Below are 20,436 nucleotides of genomic sequence, written 5' to 3'. Positions count from 1 at the left end.
AAATGGCAGGCCTGAACACTCGAAAGTGACTTTTACAAACAAACTCTGTTATTGATTTGGGGGGAAATAATCCAACAATGGCAATCCTTTTATTTTAGCGTCCTCTACGGACCTGGTAACAAGCCCATAAAAGACTAAAATATCTCAATAGCCTATCATTTAAAACAATGTACGGAAGCAGTTTTAACAAATTACAGTCCCCCATCCCCACCCCCCCGACTTCTTTCTTACTTTCTCCCAACCGATCCTGACAAAAAAAAAATTGGTTCATCCGCGTTTCCATCGTTTTGTTAATGTAATTAACAATGTTAAAAGAAGACATATTTCCTCCTGCAATTTGCCAAACATATGTTTTCAAACTTCTCAAAGTACTCACAGCTAAAGTCACTTTGACCGAGAAGCCCACTTTGCATCATCGCACACTGACACTCTGCCTTACCTACGTGACCTGTTTCTGCATGCTCATAAATGGGGGTTATTCCCGAATGAAAAGTCTGCCACCTTTTTCTCGATAAGCATAGATAATATATTTATTCGAAAAGGATCTGATTATATGGTTTACACCCTCAGGTTATCGCACCGCAAGTGTTATTATAGCTCTGACAGATGGAGAGCTGCATGAAGATCTCTTCTACTATGCCGAGAGAGAGGTCAGAGAGACAAATGAGCTTCTGCACTAATTGCAAGCAGGTGAAACGTGTTTGCACCACTAACCCCATTAAATGGCGCCACATCACCGCTTTGAACATCCTGCTGTTTCCTGCTAAGTAAAAGCTTCTGTTAGAGCCGTTTAGACGTGTTGGACTTTGTTTTGTGTGTTCAAAACACATGTGGCCAGCCAGGGCAATAAGACTACTTCGTGAAAGCAATGATTTATTTTTCAACATGGTCTTGGTTGTTGCCTGTCTTGTAAAGCATGTGGGTAGCTGCATGACAAAATTCAAAGCTGTGTAGTTGTGTTTTGTAAAATGTTGTAAAAAGTTAAGATGGAACTGAATCCATGTGCTGCGAGGAATGTTGTCTTATTTGTGTTCTCAATCTTTGCCAACCTGACAGGCCAATCGCTCCCGGAGCTTGGGGGCCACGGTTTACTGCGTTGGGGTGAAGGACTTCAATGAGACTCAGGTAGCTTCTTACATCAACTTTTAGTCCATATATCTCAAACATGAAAAAAAAAAAAAACCATCATATTTATTTGTCATACAATGAAGCTACTTTTACAGCAAATGCAGTTTCACCAAATTCATCAACTCTCACATACTGTAGTGTAATAAAGAGGTTACAGCATTCTTAATGCAAAATTTTAATGGTCAAGCTGCCAAATATTTTGCTTGACAATGGCAATAAATAACCTCTTGTTATATGCAAATGTTAAAATCACAGAATTTTAAAAATCTTATTTTGAAAATTTTTATAGGAAAAAAATTCAGGGGCAAAAACCACTTAGGTAGGTTACATAGTGTACAGGAGAACAGAATAGAAATGTGTTGATTTCTGGTTTAGCTTCAGAAAATGGGTAAGCTGTGATTGGTTGTTACCTGAGCCCTGAGCAACTGTGATGTCATTTTCAGTCGACAGAAGTGACAAAATGGCCGCCTCCTGAGATGGCTAAAAACGGGTGGATTTTGCTGCTTAACTCATATTCCACAAACGCAATATTAATCAGAATGCCAGGTTTAGACTAGTGAAGGCGCATAGAACATATTATTGCAAAGAATTTTTGGGGGTTGACTTCTGCTTTAACGCTTACAACAATGAAGATAGAATTACAGGCAGAACATTTAAGGCCTCTCATGTTTGTTTAACTTGAAAAACTGGCAGATTTTTTGGGGGTAGGGAATGTTTGTCAACATCATTATCTTTATTTTGTAATGTGTGTGTAAAACGAAAAGTGAAAATAATCAGGGGGCAAAAAAAATCGGTGAAGTTTAGCCAATTTTAAAAGAGCGACTATCGACCAATGAAATCGGCTGCTCAGTTAGTTGGTCAGGCCCTAGAAAGTTGTGATACATTTCCTCTGAAATAACCCAAGAGTTGTTCCATTCTTCTTTGTGATTACGTCACACATTTGCTCAGCCACAGAATCTGTGCCCCCCCCAAAAAAAATCAAGGAGTCTGATTCAAGTATAGCCTACTGTATGTCTGACTTTCACAATCGCATGTTGTTTTGTGTTCAGTACAAAATGCATTGGAAAGACAGCAAAACAGCTCTGCATTTCTGTTATGTGCAGTATGTTGTCATTTGTTTAGTTAGCGAATGTGGGTTAAATTCAAATGTCAAAATGTGAACAATGATGAGCAGTAGATTTGACGCAGAAGTAGAACGATGAAAAGTAGATTTGCACTAAAGAACTGAGTGGCCGCTCACTTGTGTTTTGAATTGCTCACCTTTAGCTGGCGAAGATTGCTGACAGTAAGGACCACGTATTCCCTGTCAATGATGGATTTGAGGCTTTGCAAGGGGTTATTGATTCTGTAAGTATGTCCACACAAACGACACCTGTATGGAAATAATTGACGTCGCATTGTCGGCCCGCAGGAAACCACCTTGAAATATTAAACCTGCACGGCTGCACCCTTATGACCTCATAGTTAGACTCATCAGAGCGCATACCAGACATAAAGGACTTGTAAGCCTTTGTTGAGCGCTTGCATCCATGAAACTCTGCCTGGGATAGAATTCCAGAACAAATGTTGCTGTGACTGTGACTTTGCTGCTTTTGATCAGTGAGGACCATGTTTGGCCGAACAGGATCAAATAGATGACTGGATCGCTCGTGACCTCACTGTTGTCAGGAAATAAAAAGCAGTGTGTCGTGACAACAGGCCTTGCCGTTTGATAGGCTCGGCTTGTCATCTGCAGCGCATTATCGTCGAATTTGAATTTCAAGGAGCGGGCATGTTTTTGTAGATGCCAGGAACAGTTAAAAACAGTTGAAGTAGCAGCATCATGTCAAGAAGCACATCGATGCCACAAGTGGATGCTGAAATTTGCCATGGGACGGGAAGCAAGAGATTAGCATAAGAAAACATTGACACTGTAAAAAATACTGAGAAGGCCAAGTTATTCCCGTTATGAGTCTTCCATATTGATGCTTTTTTTTTCCCTCATTTCCTCAGATCCTGAAAAAGTCTTGCATTGAGATTCTGGCAGCTGAACCCTCCAGTATCTGTGCAGGAGGTGAGGAAGCAGGCTGAGAACCGTAAACTTGGCACTGAAGATTTTTAGGTCATCACCAATTGTTGGGATGACATTTTGTCCTTTCATTTCTCCTCCAACAGAGTCATTCCAGGTTGTAGTGAGAGGAAATGGATTCCTCCATGCTCGCAATATCGACAAGGTCCTTTGCAGCTTTCGCATTAACGAAACTCTTACTAAAAGTGAGTAAAACATATCTTCAAATCCAAATGACCAATATGCTTATTATTCTGGCTGTAGTATACACTGACATTGTTTTTATATGAGAATATTAGATATAGCTCTCAATTAGGGTTGCCAACTGCCTGAAAATAAATAAGGGACACCTCATCGGAAGGGACGGCTGAACTGACTGCCTTCAACTATAGGGATGGGCGTACCAAAATATCGATATTCCGATCCAGAGTGCTCAAATTTAAGCATCGATCCTCAGGATAAAGTAGTGATATTTGCAATTAATTCATATTTATAATATATTTATTCATCTATAATTTAGAAGGTTGTATCGTCATCCAATCAGAATTTTCATGTGTTGCCAAGGGCAACAAGCTTTCTGCCTTAAGTTGGCAGAACCTTCTTTAACTACTAAGCAAGACATGTCATAGTTGAGGCTCAAAATGAGCTCACCTTTAATTAATCAGTTCGGCAGAACATTTTCACATATTTGTCTACTTCATCTTCATAAAAGGGGAAAATAATGTAAACATTTCTTTGACTCTATTTATAGTTAGTAAGTGTTGTATATCGACTGCCTGTGCAGCACTGTTTGAACTTGTAATAAATGTAAGGCTGTGTGTGTATCCTTTATCTATTATTGATGTCCATCTATTTAACGTACTTATCGATCAATTTTACTTATTTATTCCACCCCAAAATTATTATAGGTTGTTTGTCCATACAATGCTGACATTCATTGCATATTTCCATATTCACCTTGATCAGAGGGTTAAAAAAATTTTTTTTTATTATTTCAAATTATTTACATACTATATCCATCTCTGGCGTTGCCTGGTGGACAATGAATTTGTCATGCTGCTTTTTGACTTCCGCTAGCAACTTTGGCAAGCGTCATTACCTTGACCAATAAAATAAGCGGATTCTGTATCCTGGCAACGCACGAATATGCTGTCACCTCATTGGTCACAGAGCAGGGGAGGGCCTGAGACCTTTACCGTAAATTGTCATATAAAGGGAACTGTTGTTCATTAATTCCATCGACATTTTACAGAATATTTTTAACTCTCACGATATTATGGGACAAAGTGCGTCCCTTTACAACTCAATATGGGACGCTTCTTGTATTTCTAAATACGGGACGATTCCGTTTTACAATTGTTACACACCACAACAACCTCTCTGATAGTGTCAGTCAAGTTTGAGCATTATTATCTTTGCAAAGGGAGAATGTTTGACTCTTGTGTTGGATCTCATTATAATATCTCGGTGAAGTGTTTACATTAAAAGACCAATGCACAGCTGGAATCCTCTATGATCAAAAAAAGGTACCAAGTTTACTGCTTCTGCTATTTTATTTTAGCGAAAGGTTTTTTTGTTGTTACAGCCTGTAAAGAAAATGTCAACCTGTACCACACACGGAACAGTGTTCAAAATGCCTTGAGGCTAATTCTCCAGTCTTTGCTGGTGGGTTAATTTAGTAGTTGTGGAAACCACTTCCTACTGTGCACGCCTCAGCTCCGCGGGAAGCATTGCTTTAATTTACAGAGAAAGATCAAACACTTCTGCTAAACAGGTCGTCTGCCTGCTGTCTTCGAAAGCTAGCTTATGCCGTGTTAACATGTTGGCTAGACAATGATTGCTTGCACGATATGGATAAATATTGCGCAGAGAGACATTACATTGGAAAATATTGCGTTTATCAGTCAAGTAGGCGAATGGTTAATCTGCTTCGCAGTTCCGAGGTTGCGGTTTCAAATTCAGACCATGGCATTCCTGTGTGGCGTTTGTATGTTCTTCCTGTGCTTGCGTGGGCTTTCACTGGGTTAGGTTCGGTGAAGAATTTAAATTGACCATAGGTGCGAATCTGAGTGTAGATAATTCTTTGTCTATATATACAGTACACTCTGCAATCCAGGGTGCACTGCGCCTCTCGCCTATAGTCAGCTGTGGTAGGCTGACATTGTGAGTATAAAGGAAGAAAGTATGGATGAAAGGTTCTTGTTCTACCACACCAAACGTAGACCTTTGTTTATGTACTGGGAGACAGTCATGCTGGAACAAAAAAGAAGCCCTCCAAAATGTTTCCACAAAGTAGGAAGCATACCATCTTTCCAAATACATTTCTAATAGGAAGAATTAAGATTAAGCGAGTCTAAAACAGCCCGTGACACATTAATTTACAGCATTTTCCCAATAATTCTGGCCAACATATTGGATGTCTTCACTGAGCTCCATTTTCTCTTTGAAAATGATTTATAGCCTTGGTGGAGGTTTGTGCTCCACTGGGTGATAGTCATTTCAGAATTGCTACAACAACATCTAATGGCGCTTAAGACTTTTGCACAGCGCCGTAGTTGTTTTAATTGACTTTTTATGAAATCTGAATTGGCTGAATCCTGAACGGTGAATTGCGATCAAAGCGTGGAATCGGAAGATTCTTCCAAAAGGCAGTTAGGTGGGATTCTGCCGTCTTGGGGGAATTAAATCCTGTGTGCTCTTCACTGGATTTGTGGAGTTGTTCTTGAGAAGCCTCTGAGTCCAATTTCTATCTCTTTAATGGAAGAAAAAGCACAGTGGATGTAGGGATGAACTTGGAGCGAGATCATATATGATCTGGCTCAGTTCCTGTTGAGGCTAAGCTGTTTCTGGCCACATCATTGGCTTATCCCTGCATGGAGTTTCAAGAGTGGATCAGCAGTGACCCATGTGACTCTCGTGTTGATTTCCTCAGTTCTGGGGTATGCTCTCCCCCAGCCAGAATAAACACAGCGGCCTGGTCATGGTGCGTGTTGGAGCTGCTTTCTTAAAAGCCAGCTGGAAACGGACAAGACCTAGATTTGCCTCAAAAACAAAAGCTGTCCGTTTTGCTGAGGTGTTTCTATGAGAGACTTTATTCCCCGAATTCTGCAAACACTTGTTTTGATTTTAAGGGAACACGCTTCTCAGAAATTTGTGAACAGACTTCTTGCGAAAGTCACTACTTTCCATCAACATGTTCCTGGAGTCCCTTCTTCTATTGCCCAACATTCATTTGCTTACTATGAAATTGTGTTGTGAACAACAAATCCATTTCAGGCAAACAGTACTACTTTTGAGTTATTTTTGGCCTTCCAGCAGTCTTTTATATCAGTGGATATGAGAAGACTGGAATCTTTGGCTCATGCTCGTGTATTGTGTTTTCCTGACACGTTTCCATCTTTGTCTCCAGTGGTGAAACCTTTGATAGTGGAGGATACATATCTTCTCTGCCAGGCACCTGTGCTACAGGATGAGGGAATGTGAGTTCACCGTCGCACCCGCTTTTGTTTTTCCACACTGCCACCGGCGCGACAGTTGAGTCATTTTCTCATTTCTTTTCCAGGGCAGCAAATCTTTATGTCAGTATGAACGAAGGGCTCAGTTTCATCTCCAGCTCGGTCACCATTACAACTGTGAGCTGCGTGAGTACAACATGACTCAAAAAGTAGTCCTCGAACGTGGTAGATCCATTCTAGATCCAAAAACACACAACCATAACAAAATATAATATAATATTATATTCTTATATATTACAAGAATATGATATATATGGAAAAAAAATCCATTCGAGATTCAACTGGTTCACCTCTGATTTGTTAGTGTTTCAGTGCGATTTTTCCCAAAGGAAAAAAAAAAATCTGTTCTGGGGTCAGAACAACTTTTATGAACTAACTTTGAATGATTTTTTTTTTCGACTCAACTGACACACAACTGTTAATTAAGTTAGCCCTGATGAGTGCAGGCTGGCGGATCTGCGAGTGGGAGGGCCGCACTGCTGTGAGAGTTGTCACAGCCGGCTTCAATCAGCACCATTCAAAGCTGCTCCTTTCATTTTCCTTTAAAGTGAATGGGACATGATTTTTACAAATTCAAAAATAAAGAAGTAACCATGTTGCAATGAGCGGTTTCATCTTGGTGAACATTTGCGAAAACTTGAGGATAAGCGCTATATAGATAATGGATGGATGGATGAACGAACCCTGACATGAACGCACATTTTTCTACCTTGACCAACAGTCGGAAATGTTCGCCCCTAAGTAAGATAGAGGCTTCACTACTGAATGTGAATCAGCTTATTTCACATAACACCCCTTATTGTGGCTTAGCTATTATTTGGGTAAGAAAAATTCCAAAAAGCAACAAGTAAGATGATGCTCACTGAGTGGACATACGACAAAATAATCTGTTGATGTACGGATGTCTCGCAAAATGAAAAAAGTCACACTACGCTTTGTGAGACATTTGTCTGATACATCAGACGTACAACGTCAACAATTCACATTAAAAAAAGGAACCAGTAGAGTCTTAACTGACAGACTCTTACACTACTCTCTTATATTGACCCTTGCATAATACGTTACATAATACCCAAAAGGAGGAGCAACTGGACCGCCTCAATCAGCCATGTGCGGGCTTGTGTAGGTTGATTTCGAGTCTAGAACACCAGAAAACATTGCTGCCACCAAAGACGCTTGCGCTTAAGTTTGTGGTCATGGAATTCTAATAACAATACCGTTCCGTGGTTTACAGTGTTTATTTCCTCCACTCATGGCAAATCAATGACATGGTGGTCTTTCAAATGACAGTCGAACCAACTTGCTTCAGCGGAGGAGCAAGAAATAAAAGCGCACCGTCTCTTGACAGTATATTTCTACATAACGTGATGTTCTGTGTTTATATGTCACAGTCTGATGGGACCATTTTGGCCATCACTCTGCTCATCCTCATGCTGCTCCTCATCTTGGCTCTGCTGTGGTGGTTCTGGCCCCTCTGCTGCACTGTGGTGAGTCCGCCCTCTCGTGTCCATTAGCCAATCCCTTTGATACTGAAAATGATGACAAACTGCTTTTGAAAGGCAGTCATAGAGCCTGCGTTGCCATTTTCACGTCTGGCAAACACCACCCCAAGTCGTCTTGTTAACCTCAACAACAGCGACAATTTTAGGGCTTATGCAACCACCAAGGGCACATGATCCATTTGCCCTCATATTGCAGAATGGGGCCTACAAATAGAAGAGTTCAAAGACGTTGGGTAATTCATTGCCTGCTTGATTGATTGGTGACGTTGAGATCATTTGTCTTGTTTGAGCTAAAGTGTAAATCGAATTTACTACCGGTATGTAGTAATAGTCTCACTGATCCCAACATTAGGTACGATTGCGCAAGAGCTGTGTGATTCCTCAGCTTTCCTTGATATTGGTTTCAATTCAACAACGGGACTATGATTGTAGTTGAATGCTGAAATTAGCATTATTATTTAGAAGACTGCAGTATACCTAATAAGGCAGGCAAGTCTTAAGGCTACATTGAAAAGAAAAAAAATATGACAAGAATAATATTGTAATCTCACAAGAGGAAAGGTATAATGTGACAGGAATGAAGTTGTACACGAACAAGATTCGAAAACGAGATTACCTTCGCATTACTGTGATCACAAACATATTTGTTTCAAGATGTGAACTGTTGAAATGATGAAAGTTACTGTTTTGGCACATCAACACTATAATCAGAAAAAGCAGGGTAATCAAATCGAGGAAATGTTTGCATCTGTCTGTTCTTGTTAAAGGAATACACAGACTGAAACCACCTTTTTTATTGGGTGTATTCCATTATCAAATAGAAGTGGTTCTAACAAATATTTGATTAAAATATTTAATGACGTGTCTCTAGAGAAAACTGCTGCTGTACACTCAAAATTCTGACTTTAATTTTGTAGTTACTTTTTTCTTGGAGAAGAGAAAAGACAACATTTTTTTTATCATTTTTTCCTCATAATATTGCAACTTCATTCTCCCAACCTAACAACTTTTTTTTCTTGGGCTATTACAACTTTAATCTCGTAATTGTACTTTTATTTTTCCCTTTATACTTTTTATCATCAGTAATCACTGAATACTGTCATTTAAATGTTTTGTTTGGATGAGACTGATGGAAAGAATATGGTATAGCATTCTAAATCTCCAAAAATGAGATTTGTGAAGCAGGCGACTGCTCCGGACGTACAGTTTGCATGGAACGCCGCACCTGTGCCAGCATTAGAATATTGCAACAAATTATCTCGTCACAGTCGAATTCAGTCCCTCTCTCTTTTGAGGGGAAAAAAAAAAACTAGTCTAATATTACCGCAGCTGGAAACAACCAGGCAAATATATCCATTTTTTACAGCGTGGCTCCCTGTACTTTCTCTGTTCTTGTCTATTTCATGGCACTTGAAGTCCATGCGTGTCTGTTTGGGAAAACGATGCCGGGTTACCATGGAGAGTCATTCTTGCTCCAGGAATTGGAGAAGGATGGAGGAAAATCACAAATAAGAAAAATCAGGGTCACGCAATGCATTTAATTTGCTGTCTTTATTTGGTTTATAATCAAGCTGACAGCTCATCGGTAGATGGCAAAAATGACACAAAGCCACACGCGAGAGGCGCGTGAAGCCTGTGCCAGGCAGACTAAACTCTACGTGCAATCTGTGATCACATGTCCCGCTAATTCTAATTCTTCTTTCAGCCTTGCGGCCATCTCAAACAATTGCGCATCTGAAAATATGAGAAAAATGATCAACACATGACACAGAGAGGATATTGCGCCATAAATCAATCAATCAAAAGATAATGTAGCATTTTCGAAGCTCATTTCTGCCCCAAAATGTGGACGGCAGATTTCTAGGTCAGTTCATTGCTCATCTAAGTGGACAAAGCATTTCCTCAGCCATGGGCGTAGACAACAGAGTTTTTCAACGCGCTTTCGTGACATTATCTGATGTGGCCTGGTCGTCTCTCTCCGTGTGTTTATTCCTTCGCAGATCATCCATGAGCCGCCGCCACCTACTGCGGAGGAGAGTTCGGTAGGAGCGCCGCCCTTTCAGACTCGAATGACTCCCTGCCGGTGTTGACTTTATTCTGACGTCTTAAACCTCAATGACCGAGCGCTCGCGTTCTCTCTCGCTCTGGAATGAAAGTCTTCAACGGGCTCTTAAATGTGTTGCGAGTTGACGCCCAACATTAACAATGAAATTCAGACTTGATATTTTCCAACCCATCCCAGTTTTAGGGCTGATTTTAATTTATAGCCTCAAGTCAATCTTCCAGCATTCTGTTAGGAAATATCGCCAGCCAACAAGCTACTAATATTCCATTGCATTTGTTTACAATAATTCGACTGTTTATTCCTGAAACAAATTGCCTTGGCATGCTTGTCCGGACTTTGTCGACTTGACAAAATGGTAGATTATTAGTCAGATGGACAATATATTACAAGGGTGAGACGTCATGACATTTTCCTTTTGCGCTTCCGTGTTATTTCCTTGGATCTGTCAACCGCCACAGACAGACTTAAAGAGAGTAAAAATGATGATCGTGGATGTTAGACTGGAAGAGGACAGAAGCACTGCTTAAAAACGATTTCCGCTTCCTATATAAGAGGATATTTGCAGGTTGTGTTCAGGTGACGGACCACAACATTAGGTACACCTGCACAATAGAGCGTCTGTTTCCAAAATTGTACACTTTTAACAACGTGTCGTTTATTATTGTGGTTATAGTTTGCAGTAGTGTAGGACTGCATGCTGAGATTGGTTTGTAATATTTTGATAGTTCTACGGTAGATAAAAAAAAAAAAAAAAAAGGGTCATCCGAATTTTTTACTCGACACAAAACAAACAAAGACATTTTAATAAGCGTGTGGCGTCGGTTGAAATGATGAGGCTTTGCTGGTGGTCAGAAAGTTTCCTTTTAATTCCTTTTGGCTCGTACGCAAACCGTAAGAGCTAGGAAATAAAAACATGAAGCCATGCGTCACACTTACCTCCATACGTGTCGAGTGCGGTTAATTAAAGGCATATTCTAATCACAAACATAAATCTATAAACAGACAAACACAAATATTCACCTTGCTGCCACTTTCAGCCATGCGAAGTATCTTTGAACTGAAAAGTCTGTTTTACCTCTCTCAGAATCGTTTCGACACGTGCTGCCAATTCACCGTCTAATCGGCCGTTAAAACCCCTCCCGCATTCCTTCAAAGTAAGACTTCCGCGTAACCGGAAGTCAAAAACAAAGCGCCGATATTACTGAATATTTAACAAATAAACCCATAGTCCTTTACAAAGCATACGTTCGCGACGTGAAAGCCAGTGAAATCACAGATACGCTTCCCGTCACAACCCGATAGGATGATGAAGACGATGACGCGCCAAAGAAGAAATGGCCCACTGTCGATGCTTCCTACTATGGAGGACGAGGAGTCGGGGGAATCAAAAGGATGGAGGTGAGAACAGACTGTGGAGTTACTCCGCGCTAGGACTTCCCCCTGCAGACTTCAATCAAACATCCGCCAAACTGCTCTTCGTTAGGTTCGCTGGGGTGAGAAAGGCTCCACCGAAGAAGGAGCAAAGCTGGAGAAGGCCAAAAATGCCAAAGTGAAGATGCCTGAGCAGGAGTTTGTGCAGTGCCCCACGCGCGTTCTCAACAATGGCATGCAAAAACCACTTGGACCCCACAAGTGGTACTCTCCCATACAGGTACAAGAATGAATGCTCTGACCCCGCTCAGATTGAGACGTTCCAACCAGATTCAGACGTTCTTGCGCATTTCAGGCCAGCGACATAAATATCCGTTTCGACGTATACACAAAGCAACGCAACCCGATCTGGCGAAATGTGACAAAGATACGAACGCGAGAAATTGCTGCCAGACACACAAAAAAAAAAAGCTCAATGGTGATCAGAGCCAGATGGGACTCATGTTGGCCAGTTCACACTTTTAAAGGCCCTTGAAAGCAACTGTTTGCATGTCGGGTTGTCCAAAACGCACGCCGGTTACAAAAGGATCAATGCTAATCAGCCGCAGGCCATGGAAGTAGAAACATTGCTAAGATATGTTGGGGAAAATGACACGAAATGCGTTCAAGTCAAGAGTGCCGCTTTGACGCAGCTCTTCCAGCGTTTTGCGTAGAGGAGTGACACTTCATTCCCAGTCAGCAGGAGATTGTTAATAGAAACCAGGCTCCGGTTGGACGGACCTCCAAGGAATGGGGCTGAGCGACTAGCATTTTTGTGAAGAAAAAAACAGCTGTGTTGCCTCCCTTTATCCTCAGCCTATCTGTTTTGTTTCAAACGATGAAGAGAAGACGCATAATGTAGATGGATGTAGACAGAGCCTCGATATATTCAATATATATACGCAAGTGACTGTCCATTTACCATTGTGTCATTAAAGTCAACGTAAACATTTTTTTTTTTTTTTTCGAAAATATGTTCTATGCAAGCCCACTAGTTGAGACAGGGCATTCTGATAAATATTGCGTTTTTGGAGTAAGTGTTAATCCGCCCGTTTTTAGCCGTCTCCGGGGGCGGCCATTTTGTCTTCCGTCGACTGAAAATGACATCACAACTGCTCAGGCAACGACCAATCACGGATCAGTTTCAGAAAACAGGTCAGCCGTGATTGGTCGTTGTGAGCAGTTGTGATGTCATTTTCAGTCGACAGAAGACAAAATGGCCGCCCCCAGAGATGGCTAAAAACGGGTGCATTAACACTTATTCCACAAACGCAATATTCATCAGAAAGTCTCAACTAGTGGGCTTGTATAGAACATATTGTTGAAAAAAAAAAAGTTTGGACTGACTTCCGCTTTAAGATGAGCATTTTATCTCCTTTGTTTCCATAGAACAAGCTGGATGCGTTGTGGGCCCTTTTAAGAAAAGCCTACAACCGCGTGTCTGTCATGAGACCTCATCCAGGTGATAAGGTAAGATTACCACAAAACTACGGATACCGTCAATCAGTGTGAGTGATTGCAATGCAATTGAAATGCTTTCAACAAGTAGGCCTTTTTGGACCACTAATTTCTGTGGCCGTGAGCAGTGTAGACTGCAGTGTTTTCCTCAAACTTGATTGAGCCAAGGCAACCATTTTGCCTTAGAAAAATCTTAGGGCACACCACCAAACAAAAATATGACCAAAATTACGAACACTGAAATGATTATAATATTGTTTCAATTTACTCACAAATGGACTTAATCGGTGTGAAATCTAGGTCTGTTTATTTTATTGAATGACGGCATGACACCGTTTTTTTTCACAGTTTTCGTACATTCTGCCAAATAATGGAAGAGCATTGAACTGTTCTGGCCGTCGCTTTCCGTCACTTGCGTGGATAGATGAACACAGATATACTTTATTATTAATGAATTAATGGATCATTGTTTTCTAATTGTGTCAAGGAGTCATGGGTCTGTTTTATTGGGGCCCCCATCCTCATAGCGTCACAATCCTAAAATAATGGATTAAGTCTTTTTTTTTCTTTCTTTTTTTTTTTTCTTTTTTTCAGAAAACACTAACAACTGAAACAAAAACGGCAAATATTATATTCATTACTAATCATTTTTGCATGATCTGTCCAAATGAGGTGGCCAGCATTCCGAGGCGGTGATTATGACAAAATTGTATGTCAAAAAAATGACATAGGTCATTCTTTTAGCAAGGCAAACAAAAACGGTAATTTACTGCATTGCAAATTATTTTTTGTGGACCCCCAAGGAACCGGTGACCCCAATTTGAGAGCCAACATACAGAAAGCCTCATGGGGGGAACTGATGGTAAATTGGGAGTTAACCTTCAGCTAATGTCTGGCTGGCTGTAGTGCGAATTCATCCAGGGAAACCATGTCTGCTGAAGTCATCACAGGAAAAAGCCAAATATACCTCTCAACGGCCAGCTGCGCAATCAAGGCGATAACAGTTCCCTTGACTGTTTGCAGTCGACGTACAGTCGAGAGGGGCGGGATTGGCACAAATGAACATTACAATATGAACGGCATTCAACAACTGCTGTGAAGGTTTCATCTGTCAGGAAAAAAAAAAAACAGGGACTGCTTGCTGACTACTATATACCATTTTTGATTCTCGCATTTTTGTGTATTTTCACATGAACTTGCGCGGATTCCACTCACACGGCATGTGCACGGCCGACAGTTGCGTGCAAAGTTATCAAGCGCAACTGTCCATTGAGAAATAATATTTGGCATTGTCTTCCCATGACTTCAGCAGAAAGCTTTTCACCGCATCCATTGGCAGCAGTGTGACATTCAATGTATACCCGAATAAAGGCCACATACACATATGAACTACATGTATACCCGCCGCTTGATTATTTTCACAAAAGTGCGTCAGGTGGCACACAGCTGTGTTTATACTCAAGTCTGACTGGGAGCATGGAACAATGTGAGTCATTGCTTCGTCACAAGTGTTTCTCATTTAACCCACAAGGACAACAGAGGGGCTGGCGGGGCCAGATTTCAGGGCTAAAAATGTTTTTTTGTTGTTCACGGTACGGGGCCGCATGCGTATCCACGTATGAGTGTGTCAAACAATGAGCGGAAAATGCCCGCAGGCGCAAGAGCAAACCTTGCGCGAATGCAAAACCCAGTTGAAAATATTATGTTATGAAAAGTTGAAAAGTTATGTCACCCGCGCTAAGATTCCACTTATCATCATTAAATCCTTCGGTTAGTCCGCGATGATTCCAAGATCCGTGAGTGACATTTTGCCCAAGGTTGCGCTGCTTAGTGGAGGATTGCCTGGCTACCATATTGACCCCCCCCCCCCCCCCACTGTCATAATTAGCTTGAACACATGATCCAGAGTGCGTCAAACAACAAACTTTAACACATATGCGACGGCAATACAGTATGCTAAGTTCACGCACACACACGCACCAACCAAAACATTCACATTGTTACATCTTGCATTCAGGCGTTCAGTCCTCAAGTGCACTGACTGAGTGAAGTCAGCACGGAAAACAAGCAAACAGGTGTTGAACATTAACCTAAACAGTATAGTCACATTAGATGTCGAGTTTTTTTTTTCCTGCAAAGTTATACTTGCAGTTTAATTGGACGGCTGTCATCCCCCCCCCCCCCCCAAAAAAAAAAAACTAAAAAAAAAAAACACGAGCCCTTGGATTTGGCGCCCTTCAATGACGTCTATAAATTTGGAGTAAACCGTCACTAGTTGCAGGATTTAGAGACCAAGACTTGGTGGCTGAAAGCAGACCAACCTTTACGCCTGCCAGGACCGCGTCTAACTATTAGCGCGGGTGGCGCAAACCCAATTTTGGGGGAATTTGATCAAGGTGCAGCCAGATCAATTCTGAGCTCCATGGACACGTGTTTGATGGATGTCATCAACAGCATGAGTCCAACCCTCTCAATCACTTCACAAAACGATTCATTAAACACATGAATATTAGCTTTCTTGTATATTTTTTAAAATCCTCCCACCTGCCGCAGGACTCAAGCAAATCAGTTTCCTTTTCTGCCTTGTCACGGTTACAAACGCAGCACATTGAATGGGCATGAGAGGACACACTTCTCTTGGCCGCGACTCAAATCGGCCATGTTCACGCCCACAATGGTGCAAAACGCCCTTTTTTTGAATGTGCAATTCTATGCCCACTTGCACAGGTCTGAGGGGGGAAAAAAAAACAACAACAAAAAACACCAAATCACGTTTTGCTATCTGCTCATTTCTGTGTGAAATGTGCGTGGAATACCAAATTGTACAACCTCGGCTTTTCTGTTGTTTTTTTTTTTTTTTTTTTTATGAAACCAACAGAAAACATCCTGAGCTTAACTGAGTCTTCCTTATTGTAAATCTTCTTCGGGGCATCGAAAAGGCTTCTTGAGGATTTGCTGCTCTGGTTTCAATTAGGATCCTCCCTTTCATAACTTCCCCTAAATGAAGGCCACGATGGGACTAACAAGCTCCACCAGTGGCAAACTCGACGGCAGGTTCCTGTAACATGTTTGTCGACAACGGGGCCCTAAAAAGAAAAAATTGTTTTGTTTCTAGAAATCGCATTAAGTAGACCAGGGACCCGCTTCAAAAATGGCGCATTATTGGGTTCAAGACAACAAACGAGATCTTAAAAGACAACATTGGTGGCCTGAGCGTTTCTGTATAATGATAACAATATGCAGTCGGACGCATCTTGGTTTGAGTTGTCAAATCCAATACAAAATATACCGCTTAAGCATGCCATACTTTTGTCTATTGCTTTCTCATAAGAACAAATTGTCAGTCCATTTGCTCACTTAAAAACAGATTTGCTGTTGTTGCAAAGTGTCAAAACAAACAAGAGCACCCCGAGAACACGGGCCTCCCTCCACCGAGGCTTAAACGCTCACATGGACGCAAATAGTGGAACGTGATAAAGGAAGTGAGAATACTGGATTGGATCGACTTCAAATTTGATGCGCATTACAATCATTGACACCCCCCCCCCCCCCGCGTACAAATCTCATTTGAATTGAGGTATGATATGTACTCACTGTCTCATCAATGTGTGGCATGTCAACGTAATTTAATGGAAACGTGGCTGGAAAAAAAAAAATCTAGCTATTAAACGAATCCAGGTTGATAAATGTTGGCAGGAAATTGGACATAATCAAGGAGACAAATAAAGCAAATTACTCAAATTGAAAGCAGGTGTCTGCTTCTGGTCATCAACAAACTGCAACGCACTCAAGTTTGAGGTTGTTTTGAAGACGGAAACCGCAACTGAGCATCCCGACTCAACAATATAGTCCATGTCCAAACTTCAGATCCAAACCAAAAGCAGACCGATGATGTATTTTCACCAAAATATGCTATAGAGCGTGATTTCTCGTAGACCAGACTTCACAGTATGTTGAAAGCAAACGACAACGACAATTGATAACAATTTGTCCTACCTTTTGACGTCCTCTCATGAATTATTCATCATATTGAAATTCCATAGCTAAATGCTAATCCCGAAAAAGAGAATCGACCCTGATTTGTCAAACCGGGTGTCCATCTTTTAAACTGACCAATAACGTTTGATGATATGTCGACTGGATGGGGCCAAACTAAAATCACTTTTGCTCTCCCGTGTCCTCCTACAATTGTTAAAAAAAAAAACGATCAAAAAAAAAAAACAATCAAAACAACTTTCCATACATCTTATATTTTTCTCATAGAAACAATTCTCAAAACGGCTCACGTGCCGGTTTAGTTACCCGCCCTTCATTAAAATGAATCTCAAAAAACAATTTGGACAGCCCTAGTTTTGACACCTTCAAATATAATCATCCATCAAATGGTTACATAAAAGTCGAATGTACTCGACCTCATTGGCCTTTCCTGCAGAGTGACTCCTTGCGAGCATTTCCAGGGGACTTGTTCAAAAAAAAATCAAGCACTCGATCATGTTTGAATTGGACTACAATTCTGTATTTTCCAGCAATATGAGAATCGTTGGGCCCGCTCCAAGCAGAGCTCCGCACACATGCACAAACTCTTGCACACATGCACTCCAAAACGATGACAGGCCCGGCCTTTTCTACCTTCGCAAACATTCATCAATTTGCTACGGGAACCGATGGCAAAAGGACTCGCGCTCAGTCGTCAAGTACTCCTTTGCTCAAGTAAAAAGGGTAACGAACTAACTCTTTTCCGCTATTATAGACCTGCAGGTATGGAGACTTTTATGACAGTCCGAACGGCTCGATTCCCATTTTTGTCAAATCTGCCCTTGCCCACTTTCGTATGTGGTCGTACATCAGATATGTATCCGATTTTTTTTTTTTGCAATGCGACGGCAGTCTGAACCGCGCCGTGTCGCATATTGCTCGGCTAGAGTCCAAAAAGCGCTGGCAGGCCATCAAATCTGCAAAGTTGTTTTAAGTAACATGATTGACTTTATATTTGACTTGAATTTAATCCCACCTTGAAACATGAAGCATAAAGTGGACATTTATAGTAGTCATTCAGTCACGGTTCAGGTCGATTCATTTTTTTTACGCAGGTGACGTCATCGTTAGCGATGTCTCCATGAAAATGAGAAACTAAAGCGTCGCCTCGTAAGTTTCCCCAAATATCGTAAATATTTCTGCCTCCTACCAAATCGCTTCACTGTCGAAATGCTCCGACGCGCTGGAGCACATTTACGTCCGTAAACAATACGGACAATACGCGCATGTGTTCATGCGGCAGACAAGACCGAGGTCGCGTTTATAATGTAATATGAACGCTTACAGCAAAAAAAAAAAAAAAAAAAAAAAAAAAAAGCAGATTTTTTTTTTGTTGTTTTTTTTTTTTTTTTTTTTTTTTTTTTTCTAATCCGAATTGAGCATGAAAACCCGCAGTGTGAACCTATCCTCTCGTGTCGCAGAGTTGAAAACCTAACATCAGGTCCATTTTGTCATTTCAGGGCCGATGCATGAACTTTATTCGCATGAAGTCGACCCCACCTCGCTACCCCCACTACAAGCCGCCACCCATCTACACCCCTCCCAGCCGGAGTCCACCCGCGCCGCAGGGCACCCTCCCGCCGACCCCCGTCGGCCCGCCGTCGTCGCCCCAGTTCTGCGCTACCCTGCCCCTCCTGCCTTCGACACCCTCCGACGCCTCCCCCTCCCCGCCGTCCACCCCTCCCTACTACACCCCGCCTCCCAAACGGGCTCTCCCTCCCGCCTCTTTGCACATACCCGCCGCGCCCGAGCCGCCGCCGCCGCTCCCGGCCTCCGCCGCCCTGCCCCCGCTACCTCAAGGCCCCCCCCCGGGACGAGCCCCGCCGCCGGCCCGCCCCCCGCCGCGCCCCGGCCTGTAGCTGAGGAAGCGAGAATCCTTTTTGATTACGTTTGATTGCGTCTGCAGGGGAGCAAAGCCCAGCGGGCTGCGGCCCACCTGCCTTGTGCGGAGGACAACGAGGAGCTGCTTTCCGCTATTTGTCCACACTGACTTTTTGGACACATTTAGCCCCACGGATGCTTGAATCGCTGACATTGACTCGCACGAGAGCGTTCCGAGAGCTTGAAGTGAAGTGCCCACTCGCCGTCCGGCAGGGAAATGATCGACTCGCACGTGGCGGGCATGCTCCTGTACACGCAAAAGATGACTCCAACTGCATCATGCACAATTCAGCAAAGCTTTTTGTTTTGAGGTCAACCTCGGCAGTTTCATCCGTGCATTTTTTGATAGCCAAATGTAGTCGTTGCAGGGTCAGGGGCGACTTGGAGTCCATCACGGTAGACTTTGGCCGAGAGGCGTTCTCTGACAGTGGTCGCCAATCCTTTTTCTGCCACCGACCGGTTCATACCAGGGGCGGAGCCACCCAGACTGACAGACTGCCCAGCCGGTGAGATTCATGAAAAAATAGATTCTTTTGACATTTTTTTGTAAATTATTATTCAATTATTTTGGAATTTGTCTTTCGCTGTTTTTTTATTTTATTGAATAGTAAGAATGGCATAATTGTGGTCGTCTAAGGAAGATCCGAACTTCATATTCTTCGGTTTGTCATTTTATTGGAATATACGAAGTGTTGTGTGTGTTCCAGGCCCACCCATTAGCCATGTTCTGGCTCCGCCCCTGGTTGGATTTTTCCAACTATTCCCCGTCCACGTCTGTTTATTTTACTCGTTTGCTAGCTTGTGCATTGAATATTAGCATTACGCGACGGAGACAACTTGACATGCGTTAAGAGTCAGTCATAAAAAAAGTGAGCGGAGAGAATCCGGTCACTTTTCAAAATAAAATGTTTTTCAGCCTCGGATAATAAATAAACCAGAAGTACTGCGTGTTTTTTTTCTTTCTGTCATCTGTGCGGCCCGGTCCAAAGCGGCCTGCGGCCCGGTACCGGTCCGCGGCCCGGTGGTTGGGGAACCCTGGTCCATGAGGCAGGCTACACATTGGACTTATTCTCATTCTGGACTGTTGGGCTAGTTTCATTGTTAGAAAAAAAAAAAACATTTGTATTTTTGTATGGGCAGGCAATTGCAGGGCGCGATTAACCCTTCACACTCCCATGACGACACCTCTGGAACATTTGGAGTCAACTGAACAATCGCATGTCATAATCTTTGTACATTTCTTTTTCCTTGATACGCCAACATGCAATATTGTCGTTTATGCACTTGAAAAATGGCCGCGTCGCACCACAGCTTGTCTGCGATGGGTGAACTTGTTTTGTACTATTTGTAACTTGTTTTCATCTAGCTGTTGCTTGAATAAAAATGTTAAAACAA

General features: G+C 42.1%; 1 protein-coding gene across 4 annotated transcripts in view; it reads left to right on the top strand.

Moving 5' to 3' along the window:
• The window catches only part of antxr1a (ANTXR cell adhesion molecule 1a), a 27,322-nt gene extending 6,886 nt beyond the window's left edge, over positions 1-20,436 (top strand). For all 4 annotated transcript variants that reach the window (XM_086030347.1, XM_086030346.1, XM_086030348.1 and 1 more), the window contains 13 exons: positions 571-650; positions 1,057-1,125; positions 2,395-2,475; positions 3,121-3,181; positions 3,283-3,381; positions 6,585-6,654; positions 6,738-6,816; positions 8,082-8,177; positions 10,193-10,234; positions 11,560-11,655; positions 11,741-11,908; positions 13,057-13,137; positions 18,621-20,436. In XM_086030347.1, coding sequence (XP_085886473.1) covers positions 571-650; positions 1,057-1,125; positions 2,395-2,475; positions 3,121-3,181; positions 3,283-3,381; positions 6,585-6,654; positions 6,738-6,816; positions 8,082-8,177; positions 10,193-10,234; positions 11,560-11,655; positions 11,741-11,908; positions 13,057-13,137; positions 18,621-19,019 — 1,421 coding nt within the window. In that variant the 3' untranslated portion in view covers positions 19,020-20,436. The remainder of the gene's footprint in view (positions 1-570; positions 651-1,056; positions 1,126-2,394; positions 2,476-3,120; positions 3,182-3,282; positions 3,382-6,584; positions 6,655-6,737; positions 6,817-8,081; positions 8,178-10,192; positions 10,235-11,559; positions 11,656-11,740; positions 11,909-13,056; positions 13,138-18,620) is intronic.

Source organism: Filicampus tigris, chromosome 5, assembly GCF_054856515.1.
Source record: "Filicampus tigris isolate MCC_2025a chromosome 5, RoL_Ftig_1.0, whole genome shotgun sequence".
NCBI classification, from domain to species: Eukaryota; Metazoa; Chordata; class Actinopteri; order Syngnathiformes; family Syngnathidae; genus Filicampus; species Filicampus tigris.
Note: the sequence above shows the minus strand (reverse complement) of the source record. Positions and strands in the feature narration are given on the sequence as shown.